The 26,731-nt window shown below is 42.6% G+C and overlaps 1 protein-coding gene across 2 annotated transcripts in view; it reads right to left on the bottom strand.

Annotated features, from left to right (window-relative positions):
• The window catches only part of NFATC3 (nuclear factor of activated T cells 3), a 67,267-nt gene extending 43,198 nt beyond the window's left edge, over positions 1-24,069 (bottom strand). For both annotated transcript variants that reach the window (XM_054169897.1, XM_054169898.1), the window contains exons 1-2: positions 23,772-24,069; positions 4,122-5,253 (exon numbers count right to left, since the gene is read on the bottom strand). In XM_054169897.1, coding sequence (XP_054025872.1) covers positions 4,122-5,253; positions 23,772-23,871 — 1,232 coding nt within the window. In that variant the 5' untranslated portion in view covers positions 23,872-24,069. The remainder of the gene's footprint in view (positions 1-4,121; positions 5,254-23,771) is intronic.
• Between the last annotated feature and the right edge of the window lie 2,662 nt (positions 24,070-26,731).

The following is a 26,731-nucleotide window of genomic DNA, read 5'->3' as shown; positions in this document are numbered from 1 at the left end:
CTGAGGATCTTTTGGAACCAGACAAGCAGACTGGAACAGAAGAAACCCCCAACACTTCAAGCCAGTTAAGTTATCTATCAACACAGTGGTTTCAGATCTGGTAACAGATTTTCCCAGCTAGCAGGTTTGTATCTTTCCTGTTAAACTTCCCATTCATAAACAGCTATCTGGAAGCTATACAGATTTCTGAGTAGAAGAGAAACTAAAATCTGTGTTTATACAGTTATGCAGAAATGACCACATGGCTAAATAAACACTGTTTAAATACATTCAGACATTAACAATCTAAGGAGGTTAACAACTTCTGAAGAAATTTTAAACCTGTGCTGCATATAAATTACAGAAGTTTTGTATTAATGTGCCTTCTGTGGGACACTGATCTAGAAACCAACACACTGCAGTAAAACAGAAAAGTTCACTGTTATAACAAAGCCAGCATGGCTTTACTAGGGGCAAATCCTGTCCAACCAACCTAGTGGCTCTCTATGACAAAGTGACTATGTCAGTGGATAAGAGGCAACCTATGGATATGATCTGTTTGGATTTCTGCAAAGCTTCCATCATAACATCCTACTTATGGAGTTGGAGAGATATGGATTTGATGGGTGGATAAGGAACTGGCTGGCTGGTCACATCCAGAGGATAGTGCTCAATAGCTTGAAGTCCAGAAGGAGAGCAGTGACAAGTGGTGTCCCTCAGGGGTCTGTACTGTTTAATATTTTTATCAATGATATGGGCAGTGGGATCAAGTGCATCATCAGCAAGTTTGCAAATGACACCACGCTAAGCAGTGCTGTAGATATGCCAGAGGGACAGGGTGTCATCCACAGAGACCTGGACAGCCTGAAGAGGTAGGCCCAAGGTAAACCTCATGAGGTTCAACAGGAACAAGTGCAGGGCTTTGCACCTGGGCCAGAACAATCCTATCAATAGAGTGGGGGATGAGGTCATAGGAAGCAGCCCTGCAGAAAAGGACTTGCGGTGCTGATGGAAAAGAAGATGGACATGAGCAGACAATGTGCACATGTAGCCCAGAAGGCCAGTTGCATCCCAGGCTACATCAAAAGATGTATGGCCAGCAGATTGAATGAGGTCATTCTGCCACTTTGCCCTGACCTGGGGTACTGCATCCACGTCTGGAACCCTCAATACAGGAAGGACATGGATCTGATGGAGCAGGTCCAGAAGAGGGCCATGAAAATTATCAGGGGGTTGGAGTACCTCTGCTGCAAAGACAGGCTGAAGGAGCTGGGGTTGTCCAGCCTAGAGAAGAGGAGGCTGTAGGGAGCCCTAATAACAACCTTCCAATCCCTGAAGGGGGCCTACAAGAAGGATGGAGAGAGACTGTTTACAAAGGCATGCAGTGATAGGATGAGGGCCAATGGCTTCAAACTACAGAAATAAAAATTTAGACTGGATGTTAGGAACAAGTTCTTTACCAGGAGGGTAGTGGAACATTGGAACAAGTTGCCCACGGAGATTGTTGGGGCTCATTCTTGTTGATATTCAAGGTGAGGCTTGACAGGGCTCTGGGCAACCTGATCTCATTGAGGATGCCCCAGTTTATTGCGTAGAAGGTTGGACTAGATGCCCTTTGGATATCTGTTCCAACCCAGACCATTCTATGATTACTCTAATGAACACTGAAGTCTATCTGAAAGCACCCATTAGAAGCAACTCTTCAGGAAGCTCTTAACATTATGATTCACTTCCATTTGTTTCAAGGCTGTTTCACTGTACCATAAAAGCATTGCTTTATATTTCACCCATTTATATGTATAACTTTCTTTGTAGGTGCTCAGCAGTAAAAGTTACAGCTGTTCTGTGTTTTAACACGTGGAAAGGGTCAGCAATACCAATCTTTAAATGACTGAGTACTCCTGTATTCCACAAGTTGGACGCTCCCGAGCACATCCATGTCCCGAGAAGAGAGTCAGTATTCTAACACATGTTTTCAACAGGCTCGTTCAACTGGTAAGTCAAGAAGAATTAATAAATCAAGATGTTAAAACGATAGAAGAATGACATGTGAATTTGGAAAGAACCACCAGAAATGGGGGATTATACCAAAACTACCATGCTGCCATGAAAGGCAGCATCCAGCTTTCAACAAGAAGGTCCCTAAAAGAATACTTCTTCAGTAAGCTTGGCTTGCTGGACAATAGTTCTGCTATTTTGCCGTTACTAAATTCTTCTGCTAAGAATTTCATACTCTGACAGCCAGGGAAATAAAAAGCCTCCTATAGTGGATCTCTGTCTGAAGTTTGGTCAGAAACATTTCTTTCCTTTTTTTTTTTTTTTTTTAATTCTTCAAAATTTTTATTTGCTTCACTTACTTTGGGGGAGGAAGTGGTAGTGGGGACAAAAATGTTAAAGCCATTAATATTTTCTAAGTCATTCTTTCTAAAATTAAAAAACAGAGTGTGAAAACAAGAAGTCCTTTGCAAAGGCAGCTCTGCACCGAGAGGAACAACATGTTTTGCCATTAACTTTTAGGCCTTAAGCTTTGCCTTTTTTCAAAATAAAACAAATATGTAGAGAACCCAACCCTATCTTCCTCCCTGTAACAAAGAAGAGTTGCTTCACCCACTACATCCTTAAAGAGCAAATCCTAAGCACTGCCAGTGGACAGAATGATACTATTTTAATCAAAGTTATTTTCAAATCAATGCAGAGTAGTATGGAAACACTGACATGTCCAGTTCTGGGCCCCTCAGTTTAGGAAAGATGTTGACTTGCTGGAACGAGTCCAGAGAAGAGCAACAAAGTTGGTGAGGGGTTTGGAACATAAGCCCTACGAGGAGAGGCTGAGGGAGCTGGGGTTGCTTAGCCGGGAGAAGAGGAGACTCAGGGGTGACCTTATTACTCTCTACAACTACCTGAAGGGAGGTTGTAGACAGACGGATGTTGGTCTCTTCTCCCAGGCAGCCAGTACCAGAACAAGAGGACACAGTCTCAGGCTGCGCCAGGGGAGGTTCAGGCTAGATGTTAGGAAAAAGTTCTATACAGAAAGAGTGATTGCACATTGGAATGGGCTGCCTGGGGAGGTGGTGGAGTCACCATCACTGGAGGTTTTCAGGAGGAGACTTGATGGGGTGCTTGGTGCCGTGGGTTAGTTGTTTGGGTGGTGTTTGATTGGTTGATGGGTTGGACGTGATGATCTTGAAGGTCTCTTCCAACCTGGTTTATTCTATGTATTCTATGTATTTAAATCTGTAATGTGACATTCATATGGATAATTGTGCTTTACAGACACTAATCTAAATGTACTTTTCTTACAAAATGTCCACACAAAACAATGTTCTTCCTCCTAGTACCTTCCTACCCCTTGTTTTTAAAACCTAGTAAATCAAGTAAAAAGTTTAGGAATCAAAGGGTAACTTGAGCTGATAAACACCATATCCATCCAGTAGCAATGCTGCACCCACTGCATGGTACTGGCAAAGTGATTCCAGTAGCTACACAGTTGGAAAGATCACAGAAATGCTCTGATCTAAAAAGCAACAGGAGAGAAAGGAAGGTGAATTTTTACCCCAGGCAAACTAGCTCCCTCTTCGGAGCCTTCACAAATCATCCTGTTAGGAAAAGCATGAATTAATGCAGTACCACAATGCTGGAAATACCTTTGGTATTCTGGCTCAGAAATCAGTCCCTTCAGTGCAGCATGCAATTATTTTTAAAAATTCTGTTTCTAGAATGCTATCAGCTCAAAGCAGCAAGTAAAACCAAAAGCACAAGCTCCCCACCTCTTTTGTGGTCTCAGTTTTATGAAAATATGTAAGTCAGGTTTCTTTAGCTACATTAAAACATTAACTGGTCAGATTAGATGGAACTGCAAGACATGAACAAAATCTGCACACATTTGATTCAGCTGGACTCTGTGCATGTATGCACACAAAGTAATTCAAATTAATCCTATGTCACAACTCTGTTGTGCATCTATTGTATTTTTAAAAGATGACTGTTTGGTGCATCTACTTAGTTTTTCCTAACTTTATCATCTCCCTGTCTGTAAGTTTCATTTTAAAAGTCTTAAAGCATCACTGAGATAAGCACGTCCACATGTTTATTTAAGATGCATAGGAGGGGAATAACGAGAGGGAGAGTTCCTAATGGCTTACCGGAATATGGGAGTGTGACCAGGTTTTGGTTTGTTCCAAGTAAAGTGCGAAGGAACAGAAAGAAATTGGTCTCCAGGCAAATCTTTTTTCAAGGTGTGCTGAGATCCAGAGCAGTCATCCACTGCAGCTTCGAGGGGTGCTGATAAGTTACCCTGATCTTCAGGACAGAGATCTAGTTTTCCAGATAAAGTGGCAGTCTGATCATCTGAGGTCTTTCTCGTTTTTAGAGGAATATCAGTCTCTGTACAACACTGAAATGGTGAAAGGCCCGAATTAAGGCCTTGTACATTATGGATGGAAGTGTTTAGCCATGTGTCTTCTGTTATGCTTCCTCTGGGAGAATGGCCAGGTGATGGAGTTGGAGAATGGTGAGGAGAAAGAGAACCAGCATAGCAAATTTCAGCACTGGAGTGTCGTCGTTTCCCACAGGGGGATGTAGGTCTTGACGAGGGTCTTGATGTTGGTCTAGGGCTTAGCCAATTTTCATCTGTAATGCTAGTTCTAGGAGAATGACAGGGAGACTGTCTAGGTGACAAGGTATGCCCAAATGCATAAGGCTGCTGCCAAGATTCATCGCTGGGACCTCTCGGAGAACCACCAGGAGATGCCAAAGGAGAGCCAAGGGTAAATCGAGCAGCTGCTTCGTTTAACTCTGAGTCTACATCATCATAAACATGGGAAATGGATTCACAAGAGGAAGCATCTGAAAACCAGCTTCTGGACGAAATGCTGCTGGCAGGGCTAGGACTAAGGGATGATTCCCTGTATGACGGCTCAAGAGGAAGATAGAGATGGTCCCGGGAAGGCCTTTCCATATACTCATTTTCTGTGCCATTTGTGTGCAATTCATCTTCACTGGCTTCAATCCCGTGGTGACAGTTAGGTGAAATTGATGTGATTTGAATACTAGGGCACTCAAAGGGTTTGGGTCCACCTAGTGGACTGTATTTGGATTCTGGTACCTCACAAGTTCCTTCATAGTTCTTATGACTCTGAAGTCTCGTAGGTGGTGACAGAGGAGAGGAGTGAGACTGAAGTCCATGGCGAGGAATACAAATTGGCTGATTTACAGAGGATGATGGTTGGTCTACATTAAAGATGTATATGGATGCACAATCATCTGACTCAAGATCTGAGAACAGAATGAAAAAGAGGAACAGAGTCAGAATGCAATACTTGAAAAATGCCATAAACAATTTTCCAGGTATGGCCTCTTTACAACACCCCAGACATTCGTCATTATGCTAGCCACAGCTGATTCTTATTTTCCTCAGACATATTTACAGCTAAATGGGACTACAGCATAGTGTTCTGTCATAAATTGTTTTTAATCAGATTCCACAGTTTGTATGTAATACACAGAAAAATGAGTTTAAAATCTTGACAGTATCTAAGATAGAAGACTCAATTCAACACCTTATCTTTCAGAGCTACAATCTCTTCATAATTAAGCATTTTAAAAATCATAATCCATTACAAATTCATCTTTTTTACATTAATAGGACTGTGACACTTTCTGCAAGCCCACTAATCATTAATTACAAACATCAGAACAAGTCATACGTAGTATTTATCATCTTTAACAATAGGAAACATCTTACAGTGACTTAAACTTCAATGAAGATTATAAACAACTCAAAACATTCAAGAGAGGCCCAACAAGAGAAAATTGAAGATATTATGAAGACTCTTACTCCAAAGATCATTTCTGATAGCTTAGAAAACTCTTAAGTGCCCACCTCACAGAAGAGCATTTTTCAAGGGCAGTCTCACAAAGTTTAAGCACAAGTTGTTCAGTATAAAAAAGGCAAACCAAAATATTCTCAGATCTCTCTAATTTATCCAAAACACAGGAAGTATTCCAAAGAAAAACAAGCAGTTGAGAGGGAGTCCAGTTCACAAAATCAGCAATTTTGTCTGACAGACCTGAAGCAGACTTTCTTGCCCTGCTTCTCAATACTGAATTAACTGTCCACCTGAGACATTCCTCTGAAGCAAAAGTAGGTACCACAGCTATTTTGGCATTTTGTAACCCCTGTGCTTCTGGTCCAATTTATTTCTTCTTGTGAAATAGAGCCTTCTATCACAGAAAGGAGGTATATAGGAGACCTCAGGTAGTTCAATAATCTATTATCTCTTAACAGATGAAATTAAATGTATTTGGAACATACCCACTAAACACTGAAACTAATCTCACAATCGTTAACAATATTGCTTCTACAACCTGAGTTATTTGTCTGAATGCTGAATCTTGAATATCAGTAGACTATTAATGCATGTTTTGAAATAAATCTACTCTCTCTCACGAGCTGATAAAATACACAGACAGGAAACCATGTATTTTGGGCCTTTCCGTGATGGAAAAAAATCATCAGTATGTTGAGTAGTCATTCTATTATCAGTTTGAATAATAGCCATCACCTTAAAATTAACTAACCCAGAAACAAACCGAAAAAGCATCTCTTCAGAGACAACAAGCAAACATTGGCAAGTGGAGAGAAAGTGAAACATTACCAAGCAAGGGGCCATGTTTCTCAGATTTAAAAAAATATATGGCTGAAGATTCACAGGCAGAGAGCAGCTCTATTAGTAATCTATCTATTAAAGAATGTACAAAAATCACATTTAAGACTAGTCCTAAGGAGTTTTGTAAGCACTGTTTGATTTTATATACACATGTGCTTTCAACACAGGAAATGCAGAGAGCGGTTAGTTTTCCACATCTATCAGCATATTCATATGCAAGATCAGATACCTACATTTCCTAGCTCATTATTAGTATCAGAAATGGAACTCAAGAAAGATAAAAAAGGCAGTCCTAAAACCTCTGCAATTATCCAGCTACTGAAAACTTAGAAATAAAACAGCTGCAGATACAGAAATTGAAATAATAAAAACTTCACAGGAAAGCAATGGTTGGAAATTTTATGTCCTGTGCATTCACCACCATTAATGGCTTTAGGAACACTATTTGTGCCAAAAACCCTATTGCAAAAGCCTTATTTCAAGATTTTATTATTGCTGCAAGAGAAATATTTAAGACACTGTTCAATTTCAGTATCATCGTAAAAAACACATGTAAATTCAGTATTTAAGTTTCATGCAAAGATCAGACTAGCATAGAAAAGACAGCTGGAAAGAAAAAGGGAAGAGATAGACAAGGCAGGAGAACCTTCTTACTCAGGTCTCTTTTGCCCTTCTCCATGACAAACAACTTCTAATGAGTTTGGCACCCTACTCTCATTACCCCTCCCCAGTGCACACTCAAAAACCAGGATGCTAGAAACCCAGAGTAAGAACTATACATCTAATGAATACCAAATCCCAAAAGTATGCTTTAATACTGTGGAAGCAATATATTGTAAAGTCTAAATCACCCAAACCATTTTCAGACACAATCAATAAGCAGTTAGATCTATTTCAGTTTGCACACAAACCCCTCCCCCTTATATTCATGTGATAAAATAACCCATTAGTTGCTCATGAAAAGGACAACCCTAACTACTAAGACCTTTATGAATTGTGTCATTAGTTCTACTAGGCTCTTTGTCAGTGATTATTTGTGCCCTATTAAGGACTATATAGAATACAGTCTGGAAGAGCCCTCTAATTTGAAGGCACTAGTAAATATACAAAATGAATATAACTTGGGTGAAAGAAGCAGGGAAAAACACCACAAAGAAACAAAACCAAACCCCAACTAACAATTCTTAAGATAGAAAGAGGTGAGAATAGCTAAAAAACCAAAACCCAAACAAAAGAAAACCACAGGGCTTCATGAAAGCAGAGGGTAAACAAACTCAGGGAAGTCTCACAAAAGGGAAGTGCAAGGCAAAAAAAAGAGAAAAAAGGTTATGGAGAACCCCAAGACAAAAAAAAGGAGTTATGGAAATGTGGTTACTTAATAAGAGAGCTATTGCATTCAAACAATCCTTTTGGGGGAGGAAAGACAGTGAAGTGAGAATGAGGCTGGCCAAGCCATGAGGCCTTCATTAACCATAAAATATAAGAAAGAAGCATTCAATACGCAAACAAATTAGGTCAGATTACTAAGATAGAGCATGAAAACTACCACAAGTACAGAGGGGCGTGATGCTAGATAGGATAGAGACAGCAAAATAAAAAGACTACGAGAAACAGAGCCCTTCACATCAAAAGCCTGCCATGCCCCTGAAAAGGCAGGTGTGCTAAACACTTTTTCTTTAGGAAAAATTCCACTGAGTAAATCGCTACCAAACCAACAGCAATGCAAAGAAAACTAGGTTAAACAAAGGGTTAAAAAGCACTAGAAGAATCACGGTCCAGCAAGTTCAACTTCAATTTTAGAAGTAGCATTAGCAGTTTATTTGTTCCAGTAAGCATTTAAAAGGAGACAGAGAAACAAAACAAAAAGTTAGTGTTTGCTGAGAACAAAACTGCGTCAGACAAGTTTTGTTTTACTATCAAGGGAGGTGTTCTGGACAACTAGTAAAGAAATAAACTCAGCTTTGGTTTAACTTATTGTGGCTTTTAGCACTACCAGGCATAGAGAAGTCACTCAATCATTATGGAGAAGCCAATCAACTGTTTAGAAATTTAGTGAAGCTGCCTTCCCCACCCCAGGGAGATGAGATTGACTACTGGGGGATCACAGATCTAGATGCTCTATTGTCATGTAGTGCATACAAGTTATGTAAAGCTGGAGGCTTCCGATGCAATCTTACATCAGACCTCTGTGTCATCCTTTACCAATGAGATTCAGAAGGTCTGTCATTTTTTAATGTGCCTTTGCTACTGTCTGGAAACAGACTGGATTACAGAAGCTCTTTTATTAAAACAATGCTGGTTCATCCCATACTCAACTGCTAAGAACACTTCCACATAAGATAACTGGGGAATAAAAGTAATTAACATCTAGAACAAATACTCCTAAGATACATTTTGCTTGCTCTTTGCCTTATCAGACTGCACATTCAGGACTAGTAATGCTTTCCCACTCCTCAGCCATATCCTGGCACATGCACATGTGCAGCTGTACAGAGAGACAGATTTCTCCACAGAAGGAAGGTCAATTACTATCAAATGTCTGAACACAAGCCCTGTGCCAAAATTATCCAAACCACTTTTTTATTCTAGATTTGTAAGCACATAAACAGGCTCTGACAATAGAAGTTGTTATAAGGTAAGTAAGAAAGTGCAACATGACCTAGGTCTTATAAAAATACTACTGTGAAAAAAGGATCAGTAATCAAGTCCTTTAAATAGCATGAGGAAAGACTTGAGCATTGCCACAGAGATCATGTGTGTTCTCAGGCAAGTCATATAATCTGTCTCCACTCCTAAACTTTAAAAAGAACAACAGCCTCTTCTGTTTCTCGGTTCTGCCGTGACAGTTCCCATTATCTCTTTCTGAACAACAGGTATCATAAGGAACAGCATAGAAATGGCTGAAAATAGGAACAAAAAGCATATGCAGATTAATTAAAAAATTTCATTACCCCACTAATTTGCAGCAATTCATATAGTTCTTGGGGTCAAAAAGGAGTCTTAATCTTCACAAAAGCCAAAATATGCAATAGTCAGTCTTTTTTGTACACTCATTGATCAGAGTTCTTGTTGATACACTACCACACTAAAGCTCTACAACTGGTCATTTAACTCTAGTTTTCCACTGAAAGCTCTAAGTTCTCCAGAGACATTTTCTGCAAGCTTAAACACCAACAACCCCCAAAAAATCCTAAAAAATACAGCAATGCATTAGGAGCATAATTGACTAGTAAACCACTGAGTATGGCACTAAGTAGAACTTGTCATAACAATTAAGGTAGCAGGGGAAAGACATCCTTACAGACCGAAACAAAAAGCAGTAGTGCAAGTTAAACTTCCCCCAAAAAAAAGATGATTTGCAGCAACTGTCGCTTTATGAAGCAGTTCTCCCTCTTCAGTGATTTTGTGCTGGTTGATTGTCATATCAGATTACTCAAAATGGATAAAAATTACTTTTTCTTGTCAGTCAAGTATGCTAGAGGCAGCTTTGTCATGCCAATCAGAATTTCACTCCTCTCGTGTTAAGTGAAAATATTGAGAATATACAACAAAAACAATCTTCTCAATAGCAGGAGCTCCTCTGCAGACCTTCTCAAATTCTGGACCAGATGAGAATTAAACATTGTAATAATTAAGTAGAAATGCAGAAAAATAATGGAAGTTGCACTAGTTTAATCAAGAAAATAATACAACATATCAAATGTTTACAGCTGACATGGAATAAAATAAGCACATGCTGTTTCTCAGGGTGTAACTACATGTTATGTTTTTTTGAGCAGCAACTACCCTCCTTAACCTCCCACACACACTCACTCACCGAGGGGGGAAGGGAAATGAGGTATTTTTAACCCAGATGATTTTGGCAATCAGCTTTGCAGTGCACTAACGCAAACACCTGTGTGTGTGCATATATAAAAACCTGACAGGATGGCAAGCTTTAGGACAGGGGAGAAACCAGCAACCAGGTCACAAACTGCAGGTGTTCTCACTACAAATGTAATATGCAACTAAACCTTTAGGCCACAGGCTGGGATGCACTGTAATGGCTGTCTTAGCTACCCAGCTTCACGCTGACGTAACAGAATTAGCTTTCAAATAGGGAAATAATAACGATGAAATTTTATTTGACTTGTAAGAAAACCAGCCTACATAGACATGAAAATCAAATACATCTGCTTCAGCCATAAGCACATCTCAGAAAATTATGCACTTCTGTTGCAACAAATAGTGAGTATCAGTTGAGGTTTTTCCTCCCCTTTATTCCCCCCCCAAAAAAAAACTCATTTCTGATAATCTTTCCTAGTAGAGTGCTTTGAGATATGCTGATCAAAAGTCATATACAAATCAGGTAAAGAATCCAGCTTGGAACTAAGGTTCAACAAGAATTAAGTCATTCCAAGTTCAGTTACAATAGAGGGAAAAAACAAAGGGGGCAGGGGGGGAGCAGACAGAAGCACCATGCAGTGTCTGTACCTGTGCCTTCTCCAGCTCTCTTGGCATTTCTGGTCAATTATGAACCATGTCCTTAACTGAAAACTTTATGAGTATGTGATTCAGTATTGAAGAATTATCAATTAATACTCATAGCAGGTTAAAGAAAAAGATTTGCTTTTTGTTTTAAAAATCTCTAAAATGTAGAGGTTTCTCCTTGCTTCCTTTTTCTCTCTGTGGGTACGTCATTCAAGGGCCCATGGTATTTTATTGCACAATGCCCTGCTAGACAAAACAGAAGCTGTTGCCCTCCAGTCTGATGAAAGCTTCATTTGTCATTCAGTGTTAGAAATCCAGCTTAACACTACCCAATAGTTCAGAGAAATTAAAAAAACCCAACACACTGTGGCCTTTAGGAAGATTCTTAAAATGACCCAATATACATCCATGGAGCAGTGTACTAGCACGTAGTACCTACAGCCTGTCACAGGTGTTCTGATGATGAAGCACATCACTCCAGATGATTATTCCTTAGGATTTGTGATGGATCTGTAGTCCTGCAATCCCAGAGCATCCGGCATGTGCAGGCATGGGAGCTGAGAGAAGACTGAGCGCTCCAGAATGGGTGTGATGTGTCTGACACACCACAGGAAGACTGATTGTAAAGAAAAGTGAGGAAATTATGCAAATACTGATTGACTAGAATAAGTGAATTGCATACTTTAGTCCCCAGCCAAAGGCTTTTCTAAATCCTTGGTACTCGGGCCAGTTTATTATCCACAACCTAACTCTTCCTTTGTGAGGGAAAAACTAATGGACTCATAGAATACATAGAATAAACCAGGTTGGAAGAGACCTTCAAGATCATCGCATCCAACCCATCAAACAATCCAACACCACCCAAACAACTAACCCACAGCACCAAGCACCCCATCAAGTCTTCTCCTGAAAACCTCCAGTGATGGCGACTCCACCACCTCCCCAGGCAGCCCATTCCAATGTGCAATCACTCTTTCTGTATAAAACTTTTTCCTAACATCTAGCCTGAACCTCCCCTGGCGCAGCCTGAGACTGTGTCCTCTTGTTCTGGTACTGGCCGCCTGGGAGAAGAGACCAACATCAAAGTTCTGATTTATGCTGTACTTATAAACTGAAATCCTCACCTATCCACATGGATGCCTTTACCACTGATCAACTTTAACACCAACGTGATTGCTGCTTTATACAGACACCTCCAGGTTTACAGTTGTCTCCAGTCCTGAACCCATCACTGAGCAGAACCCAAGTTCCCAAGATCAGAATGATTAAGTAGGGCCACAGCAAATAAAGCAAGACAGGAGCATGCAAGAAAATGTGTATTTTAGTTTATAGGAGGGTATGGTGACAAAGGTCTTTGAGAAGATTGTTAGAAAAGGAATGCAACAAACTAAGGCAAGAAGTTAAGAGTGGGGAAAGGTTACACAGTAAGGAAGAGCGAGCAAAATGGGGACATCTCTGGTGTTTATTAAACAGAATATGGCCCAGAGGCCGAGAACCGGTATTGATAGCATCTGAACAAACTAGTTTGGGAACTCTTCACACCTTAGCAAAGTTACACTGTATTTCTGCAGCTGACCTGTAACATGACAGAGGGCAAACCATGCCACAGAACACCATAGAGGTAACTCAGTATTGTTAACATTACAGGTTTTCACCAATGTATTTTATAATACAGCTTTAATGTAGACTTCAGGTGCACAAAACTCAAATGCTCTGTACATCTAAGGTCTGAAATGAGGCAGAACGACAATCGGAAACTTTCCTGTTTTTCCAGCTGTTCACATGAACCTAGAATCAGAAACACCTTGAATTCACTTTGCTGATTGACACAGTAAGCAAACCAAGCAGAAATAGTAATCAAACAGCCAAATGAGAAAGGAGAGCCTGAAGCTGAGCACAAATGCCATTTGTTCAGCAGCTTTCAGAATGATCCCCCATAACACAAGGGAGCCCATATTTCAGCATGCTTCAAAACTGCTACGTGCAAGCCCTGAAACCTGCATCCCTTCAGAGTCCTGAACAGCTTGCATTTAATCCAGCAGGAGTGGATGTTTCACTGCACACTGTACCTAATCAGCCTAACCGCCTACCCACAACCAAACAAGCTAGGCAGTTTCACAGACATTAGAATTTGCTCTCAAAAGCCTAATTTTGACAAATTACACTGATGAAATACAGAGACACAGAGCAAGTTTAAAGAAGCTATGAGAAACAAAATGTCGACAGATTTTCTTGGTGGTTCTTTGGACTACACCACACACTCTCTTGTGGCCCTGTCACTCAAGTACAGTTATCCTAAACAACACTGTTAAAACCTTCAGTAACCATAGAATCATTTAGGTTGAGTCAAGACCTTTAACATCATTGAGTCCCACCATGCAGTTACTCCAGCTCCTCATCACCTTTGTGTTCCTGGTTTAGGAAACAACTACTAGAAAGCATCCAAGGTACATGAGTAGCTATAAATCATTGTAGACATTGTTATAGCCCATTATGTAGCCATCAAAAGCAGTGAATCACTGTCACTAATGGTTAATAAAGGCACTGTGACCATGTTATCTTTACAGCATGTTTGTATTTTGGGTTACTCTGTAAAACAGCTTTAGTTAGAAGGTAACAGTTTGTGTCCAGTGACAATTCCACTGAGTTTTGGAGTAGTCTTCTCTTTTGTTCTATTTACCAAAACTATTACAAATAAAACAAAGTAAAATCTGGGGTTAAAAAAGAGCATTTATCCCAGCATTCATTCCTAAAAGGCAGAGTGAGCAGCCACTAAATTGTGAAGACTCTCTTTAAGCAGTGAATTCAAAGTTACTTGCCTCTTGCACTCTTGGATAACCTCATACATAAGAAAACTGAAAGGTCTCTGTTTGGCAGGACCTAAGTCCAAAGAGGAATATTTACAGGATTTTGAAAGTAGCCCTCTCCACCAGCCTGTTAAACCAACAAAATGCGCCCCCACCCCAAACAAAGCAACAAACACCAAAATACACTCAAATCCACCTAGTAATTTTGCTATATTAAAAATATCTTATTTTTAGAAGTGATGACTAATCAATAAAATGCAGCCTGAGAAGCCATTAAAAAAATTCTTATTTGCTATTACTAATGAATGATTCCACATTTCTAGGAGTAATAAATTAGCAATAAGTACCTCTTCATGTCTCTAACTACTAATGTCTTTTATCCAGCCTTAAATGAAGCTTTTGTTTCTGCTTTGAAGAAATGCCAAAAGTGCAAAACACAAATTCAAACCAAACCTAGAGTTCTATTTATATTCATGTGTTGATAAAAGATCATGGGTTTCTAGGCAGATCCCTAGAAAATTTATTATTCTCTCCTTACCTCAGGTACATAAAAATGAGTTCTGAGCCTCCAAAAGAAAACAGACAAAAGTATCTTCTCGTCTACCAACACCTATCATCCTTTGTCTAATAAGTAACCATAAGCATTCAGTGACATTTAATCAGAAGTGTCACATAAATGCTGAGGTTCAGCTGTTTGGTTAACTCACAAGACATGCAGGCCACAGGACAGCCCCAGAGAGGCTGCTTATGAACCAGTGGTACAGGTCTTCAGATTTAAGCTCACCTCCCTGCATGACTTCGAACAGCTCCATTTCTTTAATGCTGTATTTCACCAGTATTTCAGACAAACACTCACAGATGGGCATACTAAAGGCAGAGGAGAATGTTGGCTTGTTCATAAGCCCGTTCCTATCTTGCAATTTTACTTAGCCTTACTGATAGTTTCACTCATCTTAAATTCCACTGACATCCGAACCCCACATGGCATGCCTGGACAAATGCAAGGACTTGGATGTTGTTTTACAGGCTGGGCTGTCTGCCAAGTCTGCTCCATGCACTTCCCTGGCCCACTAAGGCAGCTTTAGGCAAAAACTCCCATATTTATGAACAGCCACACTGCTGCTTACTAGTGACTCAGGCCTAATCTGCCTCATTTTCACTCATTCACAGCCATGTCACTTATTTCGCTACACTTCAGGTGGGATACAATGAACTGCTTAAAGTTGTACAAAAGGAAGAAGATGGTCATGTTTTAAGCAGAGGACTACTTTTAAGAAAGAGCTCATTTCCAATTTTCAGAGATATGAAGGATAAAAGCATTAGCACAAATGCATTTGTACCTTGCCCATCTCCCACATCCTAGCTCTCAGGATTTGTTTTCATTTGTGCTGTGCCCACAATTAAATGGGAGGGAAGGGGACCAAACATGAGGTGCTACCATGAATTCACACACACACAAAGCGACATTTTCTCAAATGGGATCTTTCTCAAATCCTTGCACTACACAGTGACTCACTACATAGTGATTTTCAATGCACTATGTAGTGATCCAAGAACCATAGGCCAAACCATAAAAGTTACAGAATTGTCCCAGGTGTAGCTACAACTGCTTCACAACAGCACATGAGATGGTTTGGTATTTTTTGAAGTAGTCTCATCCTGGTCAATTTTATCCATATCTGCTGGGAACTTAACACAGCAGAGAGGAGGCAGTCTAGAAGGTTCTTAGAGTGTATGAAGGACAGCTTCTTATCTCAGCTGCTGTGTGAGCCTACCAGGGGGAAGACTTTACTTACCTTCTTTTTACAAACAGAGAAGGGCTGGTGGGAGACATGGTGGTTGGAGACTGTCTGGGGTCCAGTGACCATGAAACAATTGAGTTTTCAATATGCAGTCAAGCTAAGAGGGGCATCAACAAAACCTCCACTCTGGACTTCCAGAGGGCAGACTTCAGATTACTTAAGGAACTAACACAGAAGGTACCTTGGGAAACAACCCTTAAAAACAAAGGGGTCCAGGAGAGCTGGACCTACTTCAAGAAAGTAATCTTGAAGGCGCAGGAACAGGCTGTGCCAATGTGCTGGAAGATGAGCTGCCAGGGCAGATGGCCTGGATGGGCAATGAACTTCTGAGCAAATTAAGGGGAAAAAAAGAGGGTGTATCGTCTTTGGAAGGAAGGAGAGGTAACTGATGAAATGTTTAAGCAAGTTGCTAGGTCATGCAGGAAAAAAATTAGAGAGGCAAAAGCCCATTCAGAGCTTAGACTGGCCACTGCTGGGAAGGACAACAAAAATGCTTTTACAAACATATTAATGGCAAGAGGAGGGGCAAGGACAACCTCCCCTCCTTAGTGGACATGGAGGGGAATAGTGTAACTACAGATGAGGAAAAGGCAGGGGTACTTAACACCTTCTTTGCCTCAAATTTTAATAGCAGGATAGGCTGTCTTCCAGATGACTGGCCTCCTGAGCTGGCAGATGGAGCCAGGGAGCAGTATAGTTCGCCTGTAGTCTAGGAGGAAGCAGTCAGAGACCTGCTTAGCCCCTTGGATCCCTACAAGTCCATGGGATCAGATGGGATCCATCCTATGGTGCTGAGAGAGCTGGCAGATGAGCTGGCCAAGCCACTCTCCATCAGTTTTCAACAGTCCTGGCTCACCAGAGAGGTCCCAGATGACTGGAAGATGGCCAACGTGATGCCCATCCACAAGAAGGGACAGGAGGAACCAGGGAATTACAGGCCTGTCAGCCTGACCTCAGTGCCAGGCAAGATTATGGAACAGGTCATCTTGAGTGCAATCATACAACACTTACAGGATGGCCAAGGGATCAGGCTTAGCCAGCAGGGATTTAGGAAGGGCAGGTCCTGCCTGACCAATCTGATCTGCTTCTATGATCAGGTGACTGCCTGGTGGATGTGGGGAAGGCTGTGGATGTAGTCTGCCTGGACTTCAGCAAGGCCTTTGACACCATCCCCCACAGCAAACTCCTGGCCAATGAATGGTGCCACATCCAGCTGGCAGCCAGTCACTCGTGGTGTCCCCCAGGGATCAGTGCTGGGCCCCATCCTGTTCAATATCTTTACTGATGATCTGGACAAGGGGATTGAGTCCATCATCAGTAAATTTGCAGATGACACCAAGCTGGGGGCAGGAGTTGATCTGTTAGCAGGTAGGGGAGCTCTGCAGAGGGACTTTGACAGGCTGAACAGATGGGCAGAGTCCAACGGCACAAGATTTAACAGACCCAAGTGCCAGGTTCTACACACTGCCCACAACAACTCCATGCAGTGCTACAGACTGGGGTCAGAGTGGCTGGAGAGTAGCTGGAGAGCAGCCAGGCAGATAAGGACCTGGGGATAGTAGGCTGAACATGAGCCAGCAGTGTGCCCAGGTGGCCAAGAAGGCCAAGGGCATCCTGGCCTGTGTCAGGAATAGTGTGGCCAGCAGGAGCAGGGAAATCATTGTGCCCCTGTACTCAGCACTGGTTAGACCACACCTTGAGTCCTGTGTCCAGTTCTGGGCCCCCAGTTTAAGAAGGACATTGAGACTCTTCACTGTGTCCAGAGAGGGGCAACAAGGCTGGTGAGAGGCCTTGAGCACAAGCCCTTTGAGGAAAGGCTGAGGGAACAGGGGTTGCTAAGCCTGGAGAAGATGAGGCTCAGGGGAGACCTTCTTGCCATCTACAACTATCTGAAAGGAGGTTGTAGCCAGGTGGGGGTTGGTCTCTTCTCCCAGGCAACCACCAACAGAACAAGAGGACACAGTCTCAAACTGCACCATGGGAAGTTTAGGCTCGAGGTGAGGAGAAAGTTCTTCACAGAAAGAGTGATTGGTCATTGGAATGGGCTGCCCAGGGAGGTGGTGGAGTCACCATCCCAGGAAGTGTTTAGGAAGAGATTGGATGAGGCACTTGGTGCCATGGTTTAGTTGATTAGATGGTGTTGGGCAAGAGGTTGGACTTGATGATCTCGAAGGTCTTTTCCAACCGGGTTAATTCTATTCTAAAAGGGCAAGACTTCATTTAGCCAGCACACCGTGACAAACCACAACACACTCAAATGTGCCAGCCTCCCAGGATTAAGAGATTAATCTGTTACTCTGAATGACCATGCAGCTCTGACTCCACTGATACCAGATTTGACTTCAATACACATTTTTCTTTGGTTCTTCCTCTATGTCTCTCTAAGCTATTATGAAGTCACAAGGTTCTTATCACAGACCCTCTATTTTTGGTCAGATGCAGCTGTTTAGTTTTCTCTCCTCCCCTGCATCAGAAGATTATATAACCACAGTTTATGACTGATTTGCATTGTGTCCCTGCTTGTCAATCTTTTACATGCACAGATACCACCTTGTAAAATAAAATGATAGTAACTGAGTTTCTGTTAAGTGGCGATTCCTACCACAATCCATTTAATGCTAAATAACTAATAATTAAACAGTTCTGTTAAAAAGCATCCTTCATGTCTAAGGGAAAAATGAAAAATAAATGGAGTCAAGCAACTTGTCCATTCATTCCTTAAAGTTGCACCAGTTGACCCTGCTCTTAATCCACATGAGTACTATTTTGTATAGCAAATGGTTACAAACCAGCAGAGACAGCTGGTTTATACGGATGGCTCAAATTATACACAATAACCATAGGGCTACCATCTTGTGCAAGACTTTCACTCCTATCAATTTCTACAGGCAACTAAATCTAAACAGAATTAAAAAGGTTTCAAAATAAATAGATTTTCAGGTGAAGCATTCAGGTACACAAGGTAGTCTGTTAAAGAGACTTTATAAGATCATGTGTTATGAGTTTCTCTTATTCAGCTAAGGAAAACAAACGTCATGTCAGTTCTGGATCAGAAGTATGTGATGACAAAAAAGAATTTAACCAACAGCAACCCTCAATCAGCTCACACCTCAAGTTTGAAATTATTGCCAGCATCCTTATTTTCCACTCAATCTAATTATGAGACTACTCTTTCCTACCACAACTCAACTGCTTAATCACCATCTTAGGGAAAAGAGCAAGAAGTTTGAGCACACTGCAAACTCCTCTAAGGAGCTTTGGCAGTTTCCTGCTCTCTACCAACAATTCCTGACAGCAATACCTGTCACAAATAAACACCAGGACGTGAAAATGAATGCTTTGCATATCAATGATCAAGGTAAAGCCATAAAGACTAGTGCTACGGTAGTGTTTCAGCACAAATCGTTGGTTACAAGACTTTCACTAAGTTAAATCACACATATATAGTGCCAGTCTTTTCTACAGAGAACCCAGCCTAGCTACCCAGGAAAAACTCAGTGCCTGCCATGACTTCAGAGCACTCAACCCACAGACAGGGGGTAGCTGCTGAGCAGCCAGACATTGAAACCTTCAAAAGAAAAGGTCAGGTGTTACTTTGACAGTCACAATGGCAAAATGTGTTTCAGCCATGATATTTAGTAAGAGCCTCAAACCAATAAGCTAATAGCTCTAAGTTAGGGGGAAACAACTCACAAGGAGAACGAGAGTATAGAGGCTTTCAAACAAACTAAAGACTCAATTCCAGATACACTGTCCTCATCCAGAGTGAGGCTCCAACTGACAAAGATGTTTTGAAATTCACTGAATTCATCACAGAACTGAGACATTTTTTCACACTTTTCATAACACACTTTTCAGGAGTGAAGTAAGAGAAATTGTGAGATGTATCTGTAAAAAGATTACTCAATAGCATTACTTAACCAAATATGAAGTGAAAGGAAATATGGAGAACCTCTTTTCATATTGTTCCATAGTTTCCAAGAATCCAAAACAGATACTAAAAATTAATGATCCAAGGAGGATACTTTTACCAGTATTTTTAGATCAGCCTTTTTTTCCCCTTTTATCTCTTTTTGTCTAACCCTAACCCAGCCCCACTCACCCCTCTTTGGGGGTGGGGGGATAAAACAAACCAAGGATGATCATTAATATTGGGAGATAATATGAATGATGACTTTTTCCTCATCTACTTTACAACCCAAGAAAACAAGGGAGATGTTAGGATGAAATTCCACATATTATTGTGTTTTAATGGGTAACAAAACCTTAACCCTTCTTTTGTTTTAAAAAAGACTTTATCAGAAATAACAGGAACATTTTAGACAGGACTCTGAACAACCATATCAATAATTCATCTGCCAGAATTTCATAAGTAACTGGATAAGTAATTTTCTAGATATTTAAGTTTGCAGCCTCTACTTTCAGGCATCCCTATCTGACATATCAACAAGAGATCATTTTATTACAGAACCAAAAAAGATGCAGAATTCACAGCTTAGCACTACATACACCAAGATCTTTAAAAGCTCTTACCTTGTAAAAACTCATTCCTTAAAACAGAAGGTGAACTCAAAATAAAAGTTCAGCTAAAGAAGCAATCATAGCAACTTGTCTTTGCTCCCCTTTTGCAGCCTGGCAGTATACTGCATCCTCAGCAGTTTTTAACAGCGGTGAGGAGACCTTAATGCAGCTTATTTGTTTAATGCTTAAGAAGTTCTAGGCAACTTCCCAACACTGAATAGTATTACAAAACTGGAGGGGGGGGAAGACAACGAGGGCATCATCAGGAAAGTATTAAAGTTAAATTCAATTATTCAAGTGCTGCACATTATATCTCAAAAATATCTTCATTAAGAAGACCAAACATGATGGCATCTCAAAGTAACTGACAGAATTAGTTATAGGATAATCCATTTTGGAAGATGTACAGGACCTGAAGGATACTGCAATTCAAATGCCTACTTAAGCATTTCAAATGCAACTGATACAAGGTGGCAAGATGCAATCAGATGCTACTGCAACTAACGAAACAGTTCCGCAAGAAAGAGTACACCAAAGAGATTTGGTTCGCTTCAGAGTGCTCTATACCATGATCTTCGGGCACCGGAGCCCCTAATTATATTGCCAGAAAAGGTACAGCTTTTTAGTACCTAGCACTGTACCACCCATTTTGAGTGCTGAATGTTGTAAGATCAAAGAGATTATTTCTTTCTTCTTTGAGACACCAAACTACCACCAAAAAGGATTTTTGCAGAAGGTGTTTGATACCCAACTTCCACTTAAAAGCAGATGAAGATGAACTTCAGTTCACAGGTTATATGAAATGGGCTATCCCTTGGATTAAGTGAAGTATGTTGCAAAGACTGTAGTGTTCATCTAGAGGCTTTTAAGCATCTTTAAATCATCTTTCATACATTTCCCTCTGTGGCAGAAACTACAACTTTCCCATCAAGCATGCAAGCACTACTGTAGAACGTTTAGTCTCCATTCCTGCCCCTTAGCACACAACTATGTTAGTTCTACTGTCCTGCATGCCACCGAAATGTTTCTGTTTAATAACTCAGAATTCCTGCTGATTTAATTTCTCCTACTGTCTTTTTAATGTCATAAAAAAGGTAACCTACTGCCTGGGACTAGCATTTTCTTAGTTGTTCAGGAATGAAAAGTTTACAGGAAATTAAAAAGTGGCTCACCTTTTCTTGCCTTTGATTAGCAATACAATTTGAGCTAAAATGGGTAAATACATACACTTATAGAAGCACCTATAGGAAATAATAAAATCTTCATACCACTACAGTAGTGTCAACATAAGAGAAAACATGAATGTGCATTGCCATGTTCTTTACACAAGAACTTAGTACTGGACACATCTTTCACAAGGACGCTAATCCCAAACTTCTAAAGCTAGGGCATGAAGTGTGAGAATGTATTTTCAAGCGTTCTCCGTCTGCCCAGAAAACTTAGTAATTTGGATATTATTTATTTCAAATTAAGCAACTCCCTGTGACCTACATGCTTTATTATTAGCATAAACTAGAAAATAAAATACCTTTAACACTTGCTTTGATGCACTTTGCAGTGACATCACTGAAAGAAATTATAAAATATATGCTGTAGGGAGAGCTAGTAATTTTTGTTCAACTATCTCATATACTTGGACAAGGGGGGAGGGAAAAAATGTAAGATTTCCAATATGGGTCCTGTATTCTATGAAATCCAGCTGTTCTTCCTGTATAGAATACATGGACAGAACTAATGGCCAAACTCTGGTGCAACCCTTTTAATAGATTACTTGAAGGCAGAGACCTATTCAAACCCTTTCCCTGAAGGCCACATCTGTGCACAGCAGGCAAGCTCACCTCCAGTATTTTCCAAAATAAGCAAATTACTGAGCTACAAATGCAAGATTCCTTATTGAAAGCTACAGCAAACAAGTTCATGGTCTGAATATCAGTTTTAAATCTGCCTTAAAAATATCAAGCATGAAAACTATCTATATTCAGAGTAATATCTGAACTGCTTCTTAAGGAATGCTGCCAGAGTACAAATATTACAAAAGTGAATTGAACACCACTAGCATTTCCAGTTTTACAAGCAACTTGTTACCTCCTCTTCAATGACAGAGGAGCAGGGTTTAGACTACCAGTTTTATGTGAAAAGAACAGAAACAAAGATGTCAATTATTTTGGTTGTACTCAACATTCTCCACTGTTTTCGTATGGGACGGTAATGCATTTATTTGGCCAACGGAACTTAGGCTCCTTTCCCAAAAGCACCATCTGCTATTCTACTAAGTTGGGAAATAAGCAAAGACAATCTTCTTTTACCTGAAGAAATCTCTAAAGTGAATCTCAGCATCCATATAGTTAGAAATGAATAAACTAATCCTAAGTGTCCACAAGGGATGATATACAGACTACATCAAACTTTTTATTTCTGATCAACTTATACAGACAACCCAAGTCACAGAATAAAACAACATGGCTGCATCATTTAGCCTGGATCCAGTCGTGTTTCAGGGTTATCTTATCATCTACCCAGTTAGACTTAAGACAGTGTATTACCAACTAGTGCTTGTTTCAAGTAGGTCAGAAAAAAAGGCATGCAGCTATCGAACTCTGGTACAGCCACACTGCACAGCTGGCTCTTATTGATTCCCCACATCACCATTTACAGGGAACACTGTATTTTCTGCAGTTTAAAGAAATACGAGGGGTTCTTAAAGCGACTTTTCAAACTGAAAATATTCCAAAACTGAATAAAATGGAAGCACTCCGAGACGTGTGTATACGTCCGTACAGACGGACCAAAAGAGCCGTCAGGTCTCAACACAGAGCGTTTTGCCCATCCAGACGCACGTATACAAAGTTTATAGGCACACACTGAAGTAACGATTATGCTTACATACGGGGAACAGTTAGGTTGAAACTTTTCATGGCAGGAGCCCCAGCCAAGCAGCCCCATCAGTATTCTGTTGCTCGCTGCCCCGTGCCGAATTTGGCGGCTCGCTGTACCTCGCCGGGACACCCCAGCCGATCAGCCTCCCCGCAGCGAAGGCGATCGCGATCGCAGCCGCGCCCCTGCCTGCGCTACCTGCGCCAGAAGCGACAGCGGAATGTCCGCGGACCAGGGAGAAGACCAGGCCCACCAGATCCCAACCGCCCCCCGCCTCGGCAAGAGCCGGGGCCTTTCCCCCTCGAGCCACCGCGCCCTGGGGAAGGCTCCTCCCGCACGACGCGAGTTCTTGGATTTCTTTTCCCAAAGAAAGTTGTAACGGCGGCGAGAGGCCCAATGAGTCCCGGCCCGGCCCTGCTAGCGGCATCATCCCCCTCAGATCCCACGTCCCGCGACCGAGGGGAGGGGAGCTGAGCCCTGAAGGGGCCTGAGGGAGGAGAGTCGGTGCCACTTCCCGCCCCAGTCTTCCACCTCCCGCAGCTGCGGGTCAGGCGGCAGCAGCCCCCCTCCCCGCCTTACTCGGAGGAAAACAGGAAGCCGACACCCCCGTCCCGGCCCCGGCGCGGCGAGAAAGCAACGGAGGAGCGCACCTGCAGGCCCCAGCGGCGGCCCGGGGCCGGGCTGCCCGTCCTCCCCGAATATCAGCCTGAAGTCGAACTCGTCGGTGGCGCCGCAGTTTGCCGTAGTCATGGGTTTGGCCGGCGAAGCAAAGGGAGACCCCGTCACCCTGCCGGGCCGCGCCGGACTCCTGCCGGGCTGCGCTCCCCGCCACCGCTGCCCCTCAGGGCCGCCTCATAACACCGAATGGCGCCTGGAAGAGAGCGGGAGAGAGGACGAGCGAAGAAGGGGAGCGCGCGGGCAGGCGGCAGCGAGAGCAGCTGCTCCTGCCCCAGCGCGAGCTCCCGTACCCGGGCGCCTTCTGTCAGTAGGGGGGAGGCGGGGGGGGGAGGGGGAGGGCGCCTACTACGGGCCGCGGCTAGCCCCGCCCCAGCTCGCGCGCCTAACGGCCCTACCCCCTGCGCCGTGCCCCCGGGCAGAGCCGCCCACTCGCCCTGCCCCTCGCCGGCGTTTCCCACAGTTGGTCTCTCCCTGACGCCGTGACGTCGGTGGTACCGACAGCGCCTCGTGACCCACACCAGCGCTGCTCGGAGAGGAGGGACGCCGCGCGGCAGGTCACGTGGCGCCAAGCGTCTGCCTCCCGCCGCTCCTTTTTTCCCATCCTCACCCCCCACCCCCCTACCCCTCCTCATCGCGGTCGCGCCGCGCGGCCTGCCGGGGGTTGTAGTTGGTCGGCCGTGCTGGAGCGGGCGCCCAATCCGGGGGAGCCAGCTGAGCGGAACGGGGTGGGGTGGCTTCGCGCTGCCACGTGTCGCCCCCGCCGCCTAGCAGCAGCTGCGGAGTGGTGTGGTAAGCTGCGCTTGCTCTCGGCGAGGCCGCGGGACTCCGCGGCTGAGCCTTTCTACAAGGCGCGGACTGTCGCGTTTGGGAGCAGAGTCCCCCTGAGGATGCAGATTCTGCGGTAGAGACTTCAGAAACCTCGCCTGTAGATAGGTGCTGTTCTTGATTGGGTAGGTTGATATAAACTGAGGAATGTGGCCTGGGTAACGAATGTCGGCTGAAGGACTCCGAGCTGTTAGCCATTTACCTTCCAGGCTACTTGGAAACAGTAGCGATGAAGCAACTGTAAGGAACCCAATTAAAATACTTTCACCAATGTATGCCATCAATCAAGGGAGCCAAGTAGTCATTAGGAAGAGCACAGAAGTTTCAGAATGCTCTGCCTGCACAGTAACATACCGTCAGTTACTGTTCTGCCTCGCATTAAGGTTGAAACACAAATAAAAGGGGTGGGGGGGAGGAAAGAAAAATTTTAAGTTGCTTTTGCAGCAGAAGCCTGATTGCAGCAGAAGCCTGATCCCAGCAGTGGATGGCAGTGTAGAAACTAGCGTGATGTGTCTGGAATTTGAGTCTTAAGAAATCCTGGAACTTAATGAAACTGTCACTGGGTGCTGTGGAGTTAGTAAAAGATTAATTCTCAGCAGATGTGATCTAGGGAGATTTTAGGTTTGTGCTGAAATGGCCATTGATGGGAACTAAGGCTACTTGACTGTAGCTTGTTACGGGACATTTTCAGTTTTCTTGATCTTATGTACTGTGAAACTATTATTAGCCAGACATACCATGGTTATGCCTTTTAAACACTAAAGGACCAGGTTTCATTACTTGAAAAAATTACTGAATGTTAGTGTATCATGACTCCATGGCCATGAGTTTATCTGTTAATACTGTTAGATTCACAGATTGCATTGGGTTGGAAAGGACCCTCAAGGGTCATCTTGTCCAACCCCCCTGCAGTCAGCAGGGGCACCTCCAACTAGATCAGGTTCCCCAGGGCCACATCGAGTCTGATCTTCAATGTCTCCAATTTATGGGGCCTCAACCACATCCCTGGACAACTCGTTCCAGTATTGTACCACTCCCATTGTGAAGAACTTCCTCTTTATGTCCAAACTAAATGTACCCTGCTCCAGTTTCAAACCATTGCCCCTCATCCTATTGCTGCAAGTTCTTCTAAAGTTCTTCCCTAGCCTTTCTGTAGGTCCCCTTCAGATATTGAAATGTAGCTAGAAGTTCTCCCTGGAGCCTTCTCCAGGCTGAACAGCCCCAACTGCCTCAGCCTGTCTTCACAGGAGCGGTGCTCCAGCCTCACACCTTATTTTGGTGGCCTCTCTCTGGACACGCTCCAGCAGGTCCATGTCTTTCCTGGGGGGCCTAGAGCTGGACACTCTGGGTGAGGCCTCAACAGAGGAGAGTGGTGGAACCACCTCTCTCGACCTGCTGGCCATGCTTCTTTTTATAAATAACCAATCCAAATAGTTTCTCTACATAGGATTGTGTTTGTTTGTTGCTGTTTGTCCAAGCAGACATATCATACCCTACCCACTGGTATCTAAACGTTCCCTTTACAGACTATGAATGAAAGTGAGAACAAGGCAGCTAACCTGAAGGGAACTGGCTACAGTCCAGCAGGCTGTTGTTACAAGAGTTCACTTAATTCTGTCTGTGCTCTCATAAGGAAGATGAGAAATCTATGCTGAAGAAGGCATGCCTAGTGAAAAGCTACTTTGTCACCCTACAATTCTAGTGCAAACAGGCAGCATCATATAAAAAAATCCTACGTAGAACTTGGGACAGGAGTTTGCCCAAGTAAAAAGGGGAAGCAGCTGTGTGTTCATCTTGCAGTTGATCTTCTAACACACTGTCCTTTCTATTGTCACTTCCCACACCCTCCCTATTTCTTTACCTAAAATGTATGAGCAACTACAGCTACTGTTTCCACAACACTTAAACCAAAGGTTGATGCTCCTGTTAGGGTAGCCAGTCCCCTCTTCATAAGGAAGCCCAAACCTTTATAAGAAGCTCAAACCCAGTTGCCCTGTAGCCTCTTTTTACCTCTAAATCCAGGCTCACGTAGCAAGACAAGAAAAGAATGTATAATTGGATTAACCATGGTTAAGAAAAACCTTTGTGTGTTCTTGAATGAAAACAG

Source organism: Dryobates pubescens, chromosome 19, assembly GCF_014839835.1.
Source record: "Dryobates pubescens isolate bDryPub1 chromosome 19, bDryPub1.pri, whole genome shotgun sequence".
Classification (NCBI taxonomy): Eukaryota; Metazoa; Chordata; class Aves; order Piciformes; family Picidae; genus Dryobates; species Dryobates pubescens.
Note: the sequence above shows the minus strand (reverse complement) of the source record. Positions and strands in the feature narration are given on the sequence as shown.